General features: G+C 38.2%; 1 protein-coding gene across 6 annotated transcripts in view; it reads left to right on the top strand.

Moving 5' to 3' along the window:
- LOC112459372 overlaps positions 1 to 14,532 on the top strand; it is a 95,709-nt gene that overhangs the window by 35,534 nt on the left and 45,643 nt on the right. For 4 of the 6 annotated variants that reach the window (XM_025023446.1, XM_025023452.1, XM_025023428.1 and 1 more), the window contains one exon: positions 6,948 to 7,398. The exons of 1 other annotated variant lie outside the window; for it this stretch is intronic. In XM_025023446.1, coding sequence (XP_024879214.1) covers positions 7,182 to 7,398 — 217 coding nt within the window. In that variant the 5' untranslated portion in view covers positions 6,948 to 7,181. Of the gene's footprint in view, positions 1 to 5,584; positions 6,127 to 6,947; positions 7,399 to 14,532 lie in introns of those variants that run through there. One more of the 6 variants, XM_025023437.1, reaches the window with a different exon arrangement.

Raw genomic sequence — 14,532 nt, 5'->3', positions numbered from 1 at the left:
GATTGCTTTCTTTCGCGCTGACGATTTCGCGAGCAGTGTCTCGCCGTCTCCCAAGGACGGCCAACCATTAGGTATCGTTTCCTTAATAAGGGGCGAAAAGACGCATACGCACGAGGGAAGCATGATTTACCAAAGTTGCATCCTCAGAAGAAATGACGTTATCTCTTGTAATGCTGCCGCACTCGCAGATGTCATCAACTTTATCTGCTCATTGTCTGTTATACTTAGGCAAATTTATATTTGTTAAATGTAAAACTATACGATCAAATTTTGTTAGATTGATTGCTCTCTTAATGTCAAATCGAAGCTCCAATCGGTGGAACCTAATTACGCTTACAATTAGCGGAAGAGTTAAATGTGCGTCGAGCACACGCTGGTCAACGGTCAAAGATTTTTGCCACTTGTCGAGAAAGTACTCGGAGTATCCTTTTCATCTTCCATTAGAAACATTACTATAATGTACCAGGGGGAAACGCGCCGAGGGAGGCGTATCGCGCACGGGCCGCATTGTAATCGCGCGCCAGTCGCTCCGATAATCGTTTTATGACGAATGTGAAAGAAACACTTTGTCCAAAGGGTTCACCTCATGCGCGGAACGGAAGCGTGACTCACGAGTGGCTCAGGCTTATCGGCTCCTCGGCACGATAAAAAGTCCCTGGCGCCGCTGCCGCCGTTGCCGCCGCGTTTGTATAAACCGTGGGGTAACATGGGGTGGCAAAGTGCCATGGCATAAAGAGGAAGTGCTTCCGCGACGCGAGCGAGCGAGCGAGCGTATTTTTATCTCTCGTCCTTCGTAAAGGCATGCCCCGGTGTCTAATGTATTAATGTCGGAAAGTAAAACCTCGACGCGCTCGCGCACGCTGTAGCCGGGGTATCGCGTTGACATTTCATTTGCGTGACTATTCGAGAAGACATGATTTATGATCAAGACGCGTGGTTGATTTGCGATGCGTTAGTGAAACGTGCACGGAAATATCAGAAAAGTTTATTTTGGTTTGAATGATGGCTAACAATGAGACGTCTAATATTTAGACATTTAATTTGTTTAAGGTACCAATTAACATAGAAAACTCTGCCTCACATGCAATTTTAATAGTAATAATTATTTTATCAAATCTTATCCAAACGTTTATCTCAACTTACCTATGCTACATTATGCTAAAATTACTGATTTTTATTGTTATATCGCTTTCTATGTGTCATGTGACTACTAGCAACATTCATGACTAAACATACATCACTTTTGATCCATAAAAAATGTCGAAAATAAATAAATGGATATTGAAAGACTATTACGTCGACAACGCTCTTGTTAATAAAATATACAGTCTCTCTCTATTCATTCCATTTAAAAATGAAATTACTTATGGCACGGAACTTAATTCGATAACGGTATTAACTCACTTTAAAATTACATGCTTGCATATCATATATATGCAAAGAAAAAGTACGTCCGCGGTTCAGTCGCGGTAGAACGAAAGGGGTTAATGCACACGCGCGTACGTGCGCACGCAAGCGACAGTTCACCTTTTGCGAGAGCTTTTGCAGCGGGCGGCGCGCGAGGACCATTGTCCTTATCGTCGTTAATAATTCATTTGATTTTATTTGGTCGACGCGTCCCGACGCGCTTTATTTGGGATTAGATTCGCATATGGCGATGCATTCAAACGGATTTCTCGCGAGACCCACTGCTCCCTGTCACTTCGCGTGCGCACGCACCGAAAGAGAAAATCTCCCCTCTCGTCTCTTGCCTTCCTTATACTTTATCGCATAAATAAAGCACGAGCTGCCGAGACAGGCGATCCTTTACGGTGTCCTGGGCGATGGGACGAAGGAGGAGGACGGGCGGTAAACGCAGTTTTGCGGATTAGCAATGCTAACGTAATCAAAGAGAAGCGAGATGTTTTCCTGTCGCACAATTAAACAATGTCTTGAGAGGTCGAAAAACATTGCGGCTTCGTTCTCGAAAAACCGTTCCGCGCGCGCGGTAATTAACCGCCGAAGGAAATCCCCAAGAAAGAGAGATTTTACGAAGTAATCTCATAATGCCGTAATACAGTGCACTCTGCTACACTTCGCTACACTTTCAACCTCGGTTTATCTAACTTTACTCGCCCATCTTTAGAATCGTAATGGACGTTATCTTGCTATTGCAACAAAATGAGCAACAGCAGTTTTATCAACTACATTTGTGCAGATATTTAACCAAAGCATATGGAGATTCGTTATTGTCTGTTTAAAAGCGTGCGCTAGTTTTTATGCCTTGATCTATTCTATAATGAGTGCACCGTAATGGAGTAATATAATGAAATAAAAGGGTGAGATATAGAAAACATAGATCTTTTAGTCTGTTCTAGCTACGACAAATTAACAAAATTGCTAACATATTAATTGAGACATTTTAATATTTATTAATTTATTCGAATCGTATTACTGATAAACATATACTTTGCTCATGTTTTGGAAATAATAGGATGCATAAAGAACGACTAAAGATCTTTTAATTTTCTATATTTTTCTATATATCTAACGTAGATATTATATTATTTCTATATCTATACTCACTGATGTAACAAAAATCAGAACGCGCACGTTCGTAGAACAAAAAGGATGATTCATCGATCAAGCATGACTGAAACAAAGAGAATGGAAGCAAATGGAAGCAAAGTGACATTATCTTTAAACATCGTCAATTTTGCTTTACACCTGCTTCAATTTTGTCTGCGGAACAGCAAGGGAAGGAGTGAGAAGGGAAGAGAAGGTTTTTCGTGAGAAAAAAAGACGCGGAGTGAAGTAGACGATACCGCAGAAAGGTGGAATATAAAAGACCGCACGAGGTTTTATCGCACTTGCTGAGCTAACCATTTCACACGCTTTGAGCGGCACTTCTTTCTTGTTTTTTTTTTCTTCAAAATTGACAAAAGTCACACGATAAGCGCAGATCTAATCTTGACGCATGAAGTCTGTTCGAAACACATTTCACTAAGTTGCAAATGTGATACTCGTATAAAAATGATCTCTTCCCCCTTACGTAATTATTATACATATATATTGTTTATTATAAACCTCTCAATAAAATAATAAATTTGATATATTATATATCTGTGCATCAATTGTCACAATAATTAAGATTTCGTATTACTCATAAAAATACTTTAAAAGTTGTACAGAGATTTCCTATCTAGAACTTTAAAAATATAAACGCGGTATTTGTTTCCTAATTACATCAACTTGCAAAATGCAGTATGCAATTAAAATGCGTTTTTATAGACAACTGAAATATTTCCATTTCAGTATCTTCCATTTTGTTTTTAAATCATCATCTTGGTGTAATGATTATTGACGTGATATCGTAGGTATGACTTGAATAATTCGTAACAATCGTAACTGCTATATAAGTTCAGCAAGAGTAGTAACAGATAGGAAAGATACATTGTCAAGGACTTCAGTAGGCACATATCAGTTTTCGCTATAGTCGCTTTGTGATATACATCGAGAAGTACAATGGCTGGTTGTGTCACTAATTTGTTGAGTTACGTCCGGAATGTGCAGGTGTGTAGCAGAGCACACTGTTTACCTTCTTTTCTCAGTTTATTCAATTAAGTTATTTAATCATAATAATTTATTCATTATTCTGTAAGTTATTTTTGTTTACGCGCCCTACTGTTTAAAACAGTAATCTGACGTCAGTACAAAGATCCCTTAATTTGCTGCTCTTTAAATAATTTAACGATTTTAAACGCTATTTAATTATAGCGATAGGACTACTAGCAATTTATCGTAAGAAATATAGAAGCATGGTGTTAAATTTGCCAGGATAACCGTCCCAATACAAAACTATTCGTTAACTATTTATCTTTGAAACGTTAAAACTCGATACGCGCGTAACCAATCATAGTTACTTTCACATATGGAAGATTTATACGATTTGTTACTCTTATTGACAAACTGCGAAAATATGTACGATCACGATTTCATGTTACCATTCACCACGATATTGTACTCCATTTTGCTGTAGTTATTTACCGATGAAAACGAATATGTTTCATACCGTTCCCGGCTAATTATAACTGACTGTATACGCAATAAACTTTTATTTTGCAAATAATCGAAAAAATAGAAATATATATTCAAATAAAATTTGTTTTCACGACGCGATTCTAGAGAGGACGATTATCTGTTCTCCAATATTATAATTATTATTAATATAAATCGTATAATTATTATTAATATAAATTAGATAAATCGTCGTATTAGAATCAATAAACGCAAATTAGGTATTTTACTTAGGTCAACAAATCGTTGTTCATAACGAGAGATAGACGAAGCAATTTGAAGCCAAAACATATTGCATCGCATAGCTTCGCGAAACGGAATTTCCAATATTCCGTTACGGAACTTGGCCAAGGTTGTTCCTCCCGAGTATGTTTTGCCGCAGAGGAGCGTAGACAAAGAATAAAAGTCTCGTCGCGGTGTTTCGCTCTGTCGAGCCTTCCAGCTGCGATTTGTCCTAATTCATTTCTCTGTCAACGGTCACTTCTTTTTCCGAGAAGAATAAGAATGGCTCATATCTTTATGAAGAAAATCGATATAGCAATTAATTACACGATAATAAGTATATATAGTTTATCGTTTTTGTTTAATCGACATTTATATATATAAATCCAATTTTTTACACGCTAGTGAACGAAAGAGATTTGCTTCGCGAAAACGATACTAGTGGGTTGCACCTCTATATAGATTGAACAAAATCGCGTTCATGAATACTTTCATAAGCCACTATGCATTATAAAACTTCGTTGGTAAATCAAATTGCGTTCAAATAATGAGCTGGAAGTTTTGCGGAGTTTGATAACTCCGAAACTCTTGACAAATACACTGCCGCGCGCACCGTTCCTCATTTAACGTGGCTTTTTTACGCTTTGCCGTATGTTTCGGCATTTATTCTTCAAGCACTGTGGGCGTCCTCTTTGTCATGAAACGTCGCTGAGATCAATTTCAAACCGCGAAGCGAGATGCGGTAACTTTTTCTTGGAGTTAAAAGGTCGGAACGCCTTTTGCTCGGCTTTTACATGAAAGAAACCGGAAAGCTCGTCGGTTTCAACTACTCCGTCTTGAAGCTACTTTTGGTTATCTACTTCAGAGAGATTTATATATAAAATAAACTGAGCGCGCGCTCTCAGTTTTCGTAATAATTTCAAAAATTCAGTTTATTAAGCAACTCTTAAGATTTACACTAACAAATAAACTATTCTTATAATAGTAAATTGTTTTTTCTCTTAGGCGTTTTGGAATCTATTCTTGAATTATGATATAAAACCAACTTTTTGGTATCTTTTATGTAGAATATCTGAAACTTCGCGCTTTTCTTTAATTTGGAATTGATTTTTTTTATAGAAAACATGATCATCAAAACCATATCGTCTTAACATTTTTTTATATTAAAATTTATAATAAATAGCTTTGCAATTAAATACAATTTGAAATTAAAATTGATTTGAATCCAAGTAAAAATACTTAAAAGAAAATCTTTCAGCCGTTATATATATTTTAAAATTTTGAACGTATCAATTCTCGTGCTCAAAAGATTTATTATTGACAGGTAAAAAAATCCATAGAAAGTACGAAAAATATAGAAATATGGAACATCAAAGTAAACACACAAAGCTCCCATTTCCAGTTAAAACATAAACTCGTTTTTTTTTTGCAAGAAATCCGAAATAGTTTAGTCGAAATGGCTCTATCGTTGACAATCCGACGCGTTATGTTATGTCGATACACTAAACGAGCAACAGGTACGAGGGCAGTATAAATCGAGAGCTAACAATTGAAGCGCATTAATTCTCGCATCACGGCCGTCGTGTTCGAAGAAACGGCCGATAGCCGAAGGTCGTCAATTCCGCGCCTCGATTGGTTCGGTATGAAATGCGAGGCTCCGGGGCTTAGAGACCTCGTGTAGCGCTCGGTCAGTAGACAGATATTCCGCTGATAAGTCGTAACGTGATAACGCGCGCCGCAGTTTCTGCCGACGCGACGCGACAAAACGCCTCGCTGCGTGAATTTCCGCCGCGATCGCTGCGAACGTAAGGCAATTTGTCGTCGCTGGGTTGGCCGCCGGTTGCTGGAGTAAGTCATTTCGTTTGTTATCGTCGTGCTTTTGAAAATCGTTTTAGTTAGATCCGCATGATATCAATTATCAGATACGATTTGCGCAAATACAAAGCGCAATTTCTCATTAGAATTCATTAAGTGTTGATACGACACGATATTATACATAAAGACGTGAGAGGGAGGAAATAAAATGTGTTGATAGATGTCAATAAGGCTATCTTTGAAGAGAAAAATCGCAATTTTTATTTGCTACTTGTTTAATCATTTAATCGTCAAACCTTTTCAGTATTAAACTTTGTGTCTACAATGTATTTAATATTGATTAATGTTGGCATTCAATAATTAACATATGTTTGCAATATATGATTACGATATTACAGACACGCGAATCTAGCAATTAAACACAACTCGAAAGTCAGACGTTATATTTCAACGTCTGACTAACATGGAGAGAAAGTCTCAATGTGTCGATAGGTATCAATATAGATGATATTATTAGAGGAATATCGCGATTTTTACTTGCTACTTTGATCTTTTAAGCACCAAACATTTTCAATATTAGTTATGTTACAGATAAAAGCTCTTTTGCATCTATGATATATTTATATACAATATTGATTAATGTTGACATTCAATAATTAACATATGTTTGCAATATATGATTACGACATTACAGACACGCGAGTCTAGCAATTAAATACAACTTGAAAGAGAATTATATCGATTTTAAGGTCTCTGATTAACATCGAGAGAAAGTTCAGGAGTCTCCCCATCGTACGAAGTCTTATAACTTTCTGTATCGTATAACGTGTGATGTCTTCGTTTCGATTTATCAGAGGATCGAGGGGGAAGTGCCGAGTGAAGTGCCGTGGCAGAGCGCGCGCAGTCGTCGCGCACACAGTGATATAGTCGTGTACAAAATATATTTTTGTAATACCTGGAGAAAAGAACTTTCGCTCGAGTCTCACGATCTGCCGGGCGTGAGCCGGTCGTTCGAAGTGGCGGCGCCGATTCGGGACAAGCTCGGCAAGTGCGTGGTGGACGACGACGACGACGAGGGAATCGGTAGTATGACCAAGATCCGGTGCAGAATCTGCGAGCTGCTCGGCGAGGATCAAGGCCTGAATCATGGACTGAGCCACCCCTGCCACCTGACGAACCTGAATCACCTCAGGCCGGGGCTGAACAGTCCGCTGCCTAATATGAACTACTTGAACCACGGTTTGCTCAATGGCCTCTATCTTCCGCAGCTCAAGGACATGATGCTCGCCGCCTACTTGCTCAGAGGTAAAGATCAATGTCGAGATACGCGTCGACGAGAGAGACACGCGTTTTTTAGGCTATGAGCAGTTCTAATTTATTCGGCACGATGATTTTATCTACTAACGAAAAATATATAACAGCCGTTTATATTATAATCTGCAGAATTTGCTCAAAGAAGCTTGGATGAGACATTAACATTTTAATATTCGAGATGTTAAACCTTTAAAAAATAAAGATTTCTAAACTAAAACAAGCTTACGGAAATAATTACGTTATGTTTTATTTTACTTTTTGTATTATACTTTATTGTATTAAAGATATTTCAGTGTTAAATTGAGGTAACAGAATATTGAGCACAGAGCGCACGGTTTAATTGATGAGAAATTAGTAAAGCAGCATATATCGGTAATTTATTTAATTTACTCGGTGAATGATGATTTTGTTCAGTCGACAAATATCAAAATAGCTGATATTCCAATTTTTGTGGTAATTAAAACTGCTCGAAAGCAAAAACTGTATCACGACAAACAAGTCCGACTAGAGATACGCGATTTAATTGACTGCGACCGGCAGTTCGAACTTCGAACTGGGGAGTGTGTCAAGCATGTAACTCAGTAAAATGAACAACGATTTTATTCATTAAGGATAAATGTGAAAATCGGTAATATAATTATAATCTTTTATACATTGTTTTTACGATTGAAAAAATTCATTGGGAATTATCTTAATATGAAAACGTATGTCAATCGTGTCAACGATCGATTTATTTTATGCGTGATTATTTTCTTTATTGATGATAAATATTCAAATCGATATCTTATTATTATTAAATCGATATTATTAAATCTGTAATTGATCAAAGAAATCGGAATGCGTCGATGATATGAGCGCTTTAATTAGTGGAAAGAATTCCAGTAAACAGTGTATCGATTGCATTTTATTTACCTTGTTTGATTGTGGTTTCATAACTCCAAATATAGATTGTTTTTTCGCGATAATTATACTTTGGAATAAAAATCGCTCCGGGACGTATCGAACGCGATGTGACACGTGCAATCTTAAACGACGGGAGTTAACTATAAATTTTCATTCCGCAACGATCGCGTTTAATTGTTTCGATAATTTTACCTGCCGATTTTTCCTTTTCGTTATCTTGTCTTATTATTGTCATAACGCTTCTTTTTAACAGAGTTATTTATTATATACATTATCGTAAAGGATAATCACGCGACTTAATTAGCATTTATTGAAAGCGCCCGAGTAAGATTATTATTGTTATCGTAACCGTCTGCGTATTATCAGAAGGAACCTAATTGCTTATTATTGACATATCAATACGTTACTCCCTTTGTATTTTCATTAATATTATCATTAATATCGGATTTATTACCGCAAAAGATGTGTAATTGGCACGAGTCTCAATGTACCTATCGCTAACCGCGAATATGCGCTCTCCTCTTTCTTCGCCATTGCAAAATGCGTATCGTTATCGTGTTTCCAACAAGCTGAACTCACGTAAAACGAGCACGTATCAATCGGTAACCCCTAAGATGTCTTACCGCTCAGACGTTTCGCTTTATTCTCGCGTGGCTGCCCTTCGAGATCGGTTTTATTCGTAACGTTACAACCGCGCTCGCAGGACAAAAGTGATATCTCACCGTGCTCCGCTTCAGCGTAAAAGCGCGGGGACAAGAACTCTAAGTCACCGAACGAACGGCTGAATAATAAATGCGCGCCATCCCCGGTTCGATTTTGGACCCGCAATGATATATTTTTCACATCGCTCGCGGTAAGATAGAATCGTATTTCAGTGGCATTTTGTAACGTTCGGCGATATTAATATATCTGACACGATTAGTTGAAATGTTTTCCAACGATGATATTAATATAGCCCTATTAATATACACATATCGTCTGAATTTGCGCTATTTGGCGTAACCGAGTTTACTGTATTCCGAATTAGTATTACCTGATTATTGACATAAATATTCTGTTACTCAGCGACATAGAAGCCTAGACAATTATAGATTATCACTAAAAGAAGGTGGAAACATTATTACATTAACAAGAATTTTCCATGCAATATTAGATGAATCAAACATGATAGAACATTCTAAGCTTGCGTACAATGTCTAAATATATTGTTTAACTTTCTTTTTTTTCACATGTATTAGTCACGCAATTAAAAACGAGACTTTATTTTAGCTTTTCTAATCTTTAGACGTTTTGCTCTCACGTCATGCAACATACAACACTCGAAATATCGTATGAGCAATCATTTGCACTCAAGAGTCCGTCGTTATCCGCTAGAATAATTGACGCAGTTTATAAATTAATTAGTTGGATCGTACGATCGAAGGCAGCGCAATCCGAAACGTGATCTCGAGCCACGAACCGCATTGAATCCGCACGAGCACGCTATCGACCAGCGGCCGCGTAACCGTATCATTCAAATATTGACAGCTGCATTCTACGGGTTGCCACCGGTATTCCTCGTATCGCCGATTTTTATCGCGAACCGCCAATCGATACCTCGACCGTGGCTGAGGCGGCGGTGGCGGCGGCGGCGGCAGCGGCTCCATCGCCGAGGATGTGCAGCTCTTTCACTCGTCCGAGAAGTGGTTCATTTCTGCGCGAACGTACTCGCATATGTCGGTCTGATTTTATGATAACGTTGGTCGGCTACCAAATCGCGCAAATATGACATGCCCGGATACTTTATTCGCCGTTCCCGCCTGCCCCCCGCAGCCCCATTTCCCGATTTTCCGCTCCCTCGACCGCATATTTTGCTTGCTCGTTGATCTTCGCGAATTTGTATGTACGCTTTCCGCACGCTGTCGGGGAAAAATGTATCGCGAGCACGCCGCGAAATATGGCGGGCTTGCGCGCACTAAAGCAAGGTCAAAATTTGCATCTATCTCCATTTATGGTCAATTCATCGCTCGGCGTCAACGTTTTAATAGTTAACAACCCTTTTACATCCGTATTTTCAACGATGTTGAAGGAGATACAACGAAGATATACAAACTACTCTCTTTATTTATTTATGTCATATATAAATTAGTGAGAAGGAAATTGCAGTTGACATATCAATAATTATCGTCAGTCAAATCAATTTGCTGCAATAGTTCGTCAAATATTTGACTTTAATGTATAGTTGTGCAAGTATATCCAATATCTGGATACGATATTGTATCGTATTTTATCACCTCCAGCTTTTTCGCATGTGAATTTCATGGAATAAATATCATAAATAGATTTACAACAAAGAATATTAAAGAGAATATCACCTCTCAGGCAACGAATCAACAAAGGAAAATAATAGAATTTATTTCGCTCAAACAATAGAGTTTATTTGTGAACTGTATATGTACTCGCAATGGTCATCCAATAATATCGCGATTCGAATATATTTGTGTAACTGTTTGTTATTCCATATTGGTTTTGTTATTAGACGCGTTAAAGTTTCTTGCTCGCAACAGCATGAACGAGCATGATGGACAATCTCGCGCGTAATAGCCTGAAGTAGATTAAAATGTATACAACTTTTATTTTCTCTACTTTTTTAAGTCGGTTTAGCTCTACTTTGATTTGAACAAATATATTTACATTTTGCAGATTGATTAAATATATGCTGTTAGCCTGATTTTTTTTATATAACAAATGCATCGATCTTTTATTATCACGCGATTTTATTTAGCTGTGCACCGGCTGTCTCTGATCGAAAAAGCGCGTAAGTTTCGTGCAATAATTAAATTCAACGAAGTGTGTAACGGACAATTGTGATTAAATTCTTTGTATTCGCTATAGTGGAAAAAACATTGGGGTTTTATGTGGAATAGCTTAACAAAGCCGGTAAGAATTTTGCACGAAGAAAGGCGAATTACATGTCGAGTGGAAGGAAATTTCAATTTCTGAAGGAAGAGTAAAAAACATGCGACTTGTCATATGTGTAGATGAGAGCTTTCTAGACAAGAGAGATTTCAGCAATCAGAATATTTGTCTTTTGATAAAGGGATATTTCTAGCAGTATCTTTTTTTATCTTCAATATTAGACTTAGAAATACAAAGAGAAATACAAAATATAAATTACTATTCTTTTTTAAACGCATCAAATCTTTTTATCAATAATTTTGGGTATATCAGTTTACATTAATCTTCGCATTAAACTTGCATTAATCTTTTCCTATCAGTTTTTATTATTACTATTCTAAAGTTTCAAGTAATATACATAGCGTTAATCGAATACCGTGAAAATATTGTGATTGCCACATACTCAAGATTCAATTAGTAAGATTTCAGATCTTTAAGCCGAACAATAATCTTTGTTAATTGGCGCGCCGAGCTGAAATAGCCGCTAATGAAAACGCGGGGGCAATTAACAAGGTTTCGAAAGTCAACTCGATTGTCCTCACCGGGGGAATGGCTCGCGTTAAATCAGCAGGCTGGATTTCCGCGCGTTTCACAACTTTCGCGAGTTTACGTTAATCGCAAATTACGAGTTGCCGGCCGCGCGGCGGCGACGATGAGGATGGCGTTCGGGTTTATCGATAATCGGCCTCCCCGTTTACCGCGCGTCGCCACCGCTCGAGAGAGACGCAATTTGCCAGGACGGAGAGACGGTAGAAAATGTCTGCCTCGTGGTCTGCCTCGCGACTATGACCTTGATTTACGATCTTTCGCTGACCCTAACGTCAACCGAGCACGGCCGGCCCGCTCTCACGTACCACCGTCAAAATGATCACGTTTACATCGGACGGCGGGCAGCGCGAGAATTCCACGTGTCCCGCATTTAAGCCCGACGACGATTTCCGTCATATTCTCGCATAATTTACGAACGCACACCGTTTGTTGGCGACGCGACGACACACGGCACACAGGCACACAGATCAGTTGAGTACGCGTGTGTATACTGATTGTAACGAATTAATCCACATGTTATTCCGAATTACACGCGACGTTAAGCGAATGCACTGTGCGACAATTTAATTGTAGAAACTTCTCGTATCGCCAATTACGAACATAACGTTGAAATTTTGTGCCTAAAATATTGCTTCATATCGCGGCTCTACATTTGAGACGATTAATTTCAAATGAGACAACGTTAAATTTTAATTACTTATTAACTTATTGGCACACCGATGTAGAAAATTGAAATCTTATCTCACACTTTCTTTCTATAACGTATTTGATAAGTATTGAATAGAATCGAATGTATGTCTTACGAACATCTGAATCTAATTTTAATTGGAAAGTTAAGAAATTATCTCGATCGAGAATTGAAAAATCATCGGGATATCTCTTTTGGGTCGAGATTTAATTTGTAGACTATAATTTAGGAAATTCTCGTTTCTCTCTTTCCCCATCTCTCCCTCCTCTCTCTTTCGAAGTTTCTCCGATTTGAAGTATCGCTACGATACGTCAAAGTATCGTTAATTAAACATCGCGGGTATATATATCGCTGGAGATATAATAATTGCCATAAATATTTAGTATCAATTAATTACAGGGATTAGTCCACGCGAGCCTCGTCTCCCGATCACGCGTCGGCCGCGCGAGGAAAGTCGACATGCCCGTTCTTAACCAGCGCGCGATCGTAATCAGTGATTACTCGATTCAGTGCTACGTGGCAAGAATCGCGAACGGCGAGCCAACGAAGCCAAATAGACTCGCGGACGATCGCGCGATCGTTGCGAAACGTGCGCGCACGGATATATCCCATATATACATATATCCGGCCGGCTGGGATGTATAACGTCGGGACGAGTTGCGTGCCGAGCGAATTTTACTTCGCTTGTCACCAGAGACTATACGACATTATACGCGAGAGCGCTAGTTGTGCTTCACTTTCTCACGATTGTAGATTGAGATGTACACGAGATCTCCGTGGGTAGGAATGTCACTGTCCGGCATAATGGTCATTCGTAGCATGAGAATTTCCAAGCATTGTGTAAAAACGCAGCCGGAATTTTTAGATTCGGAAATAAATTATGCGGACTGTTACAAGGACGATTATACGAAAAGAATTGGCCTTATCCTTGTACAAAAATGTATATACTTAAGGATAATACCGTGTTATTTTACAGTCAATATAAGAGACGAAGAAGTTCGTTAAGAAATAAATTTAATCGGGGGAAAAAAATACTTATGTATAAATATTTGTTCTGAAATCTCCGTTTCCCGTATTGCAGTCTTCAATATTTTACTAACTTGACGGCAAACGTGTATAAGTCTGTTACCTTGTGCAAGGGATATGGCGGTAAGCCAGATTCCGTTATACCGAATCTACACTCGTAATATCAAAATTGAAACTCGTGTGCGGAAACCCGACTGCGATTCTATACGGCCATGAAATTCTCCGTCGTCTTACAAATCAAAATTAGAATACGAATCTACACACATATTCGTTGGCATAAGCTCGAAACAGGGGCAGATAAAGAGTATACACAAAGAAGAGGCAAGTTGTCTGAAAGTAGCATCTTGTCCTTTGGTAAATGGAATGTTTATCATAAATAATTCATGTGTAAAGAATGGACGCAAAGGAGGAAAACGCTTTATTTAAAAGGATAATTTCGAAACAATATAAGCCTTGATAAATAAATAAAATTAAATCAATCTGTGCTTTTATCATAAAAAGGGGCAATGGGTACAAAAAAAAATCTTCAGCAGATAATGTAAAAAAATTTGTAAAATTCCGAAATGGAAATATTTATATTGTTATTGCGCTGCCATCAATGCGTTTCGTGCAATTGTAAGTATATCGAAGCGCTAGGAATTGCCGCATGAAAGAAAGTCAGTCGTTCTCAAGACTTTCACAAGTGGAGTGATTGTAACGAGAAAGAGTTCATCCACGTCATCGATGCTCATGCGATCGTTTTACAGCGGTTTTTTAATCCCGTCGTTTTAGTAAATAAAAGCGCCCGCATATATTAATTGAAAGATGCGCGAGTGTGGAAGATATTTGATAATAAATGATACAAATGGAATAGCATATCGGTGTGTCACAAAGTAACTCGATTTGCAGAAACAATCTTTTTCGAAAATAAACCGAGTCCCCGCGAATTATTTACGGTCGAAGTACGCGCGATCTATCACGGTGAACTTTCAAACGTATAAAACTTTCATGCAACTTGTTACTTGTATCAGTAAACAATGGAG

Source organism: Temnothorax curvispinosus, unplaced genomic scaffold, assembly GCF_003070985.1.
Source record: "Temnothorax curvispinosus isolate PA1 unplaced genomic scaffold, ASM307098v1 QBEX01000981.1, whole genome shotgun sequence".
In the NCBI taxonomy this organism is placed as follows: Eukaryota; Metazoa; Arthropoda; class Insecta; order Hymenoptera; family Formicidae; genus Temnothorax; species Temnothorax curvispinosus.
Note: the sequence above shows the minus strand (reverse complement) of the source record. Positions and strands in the feature narration are given on the sequence as shown.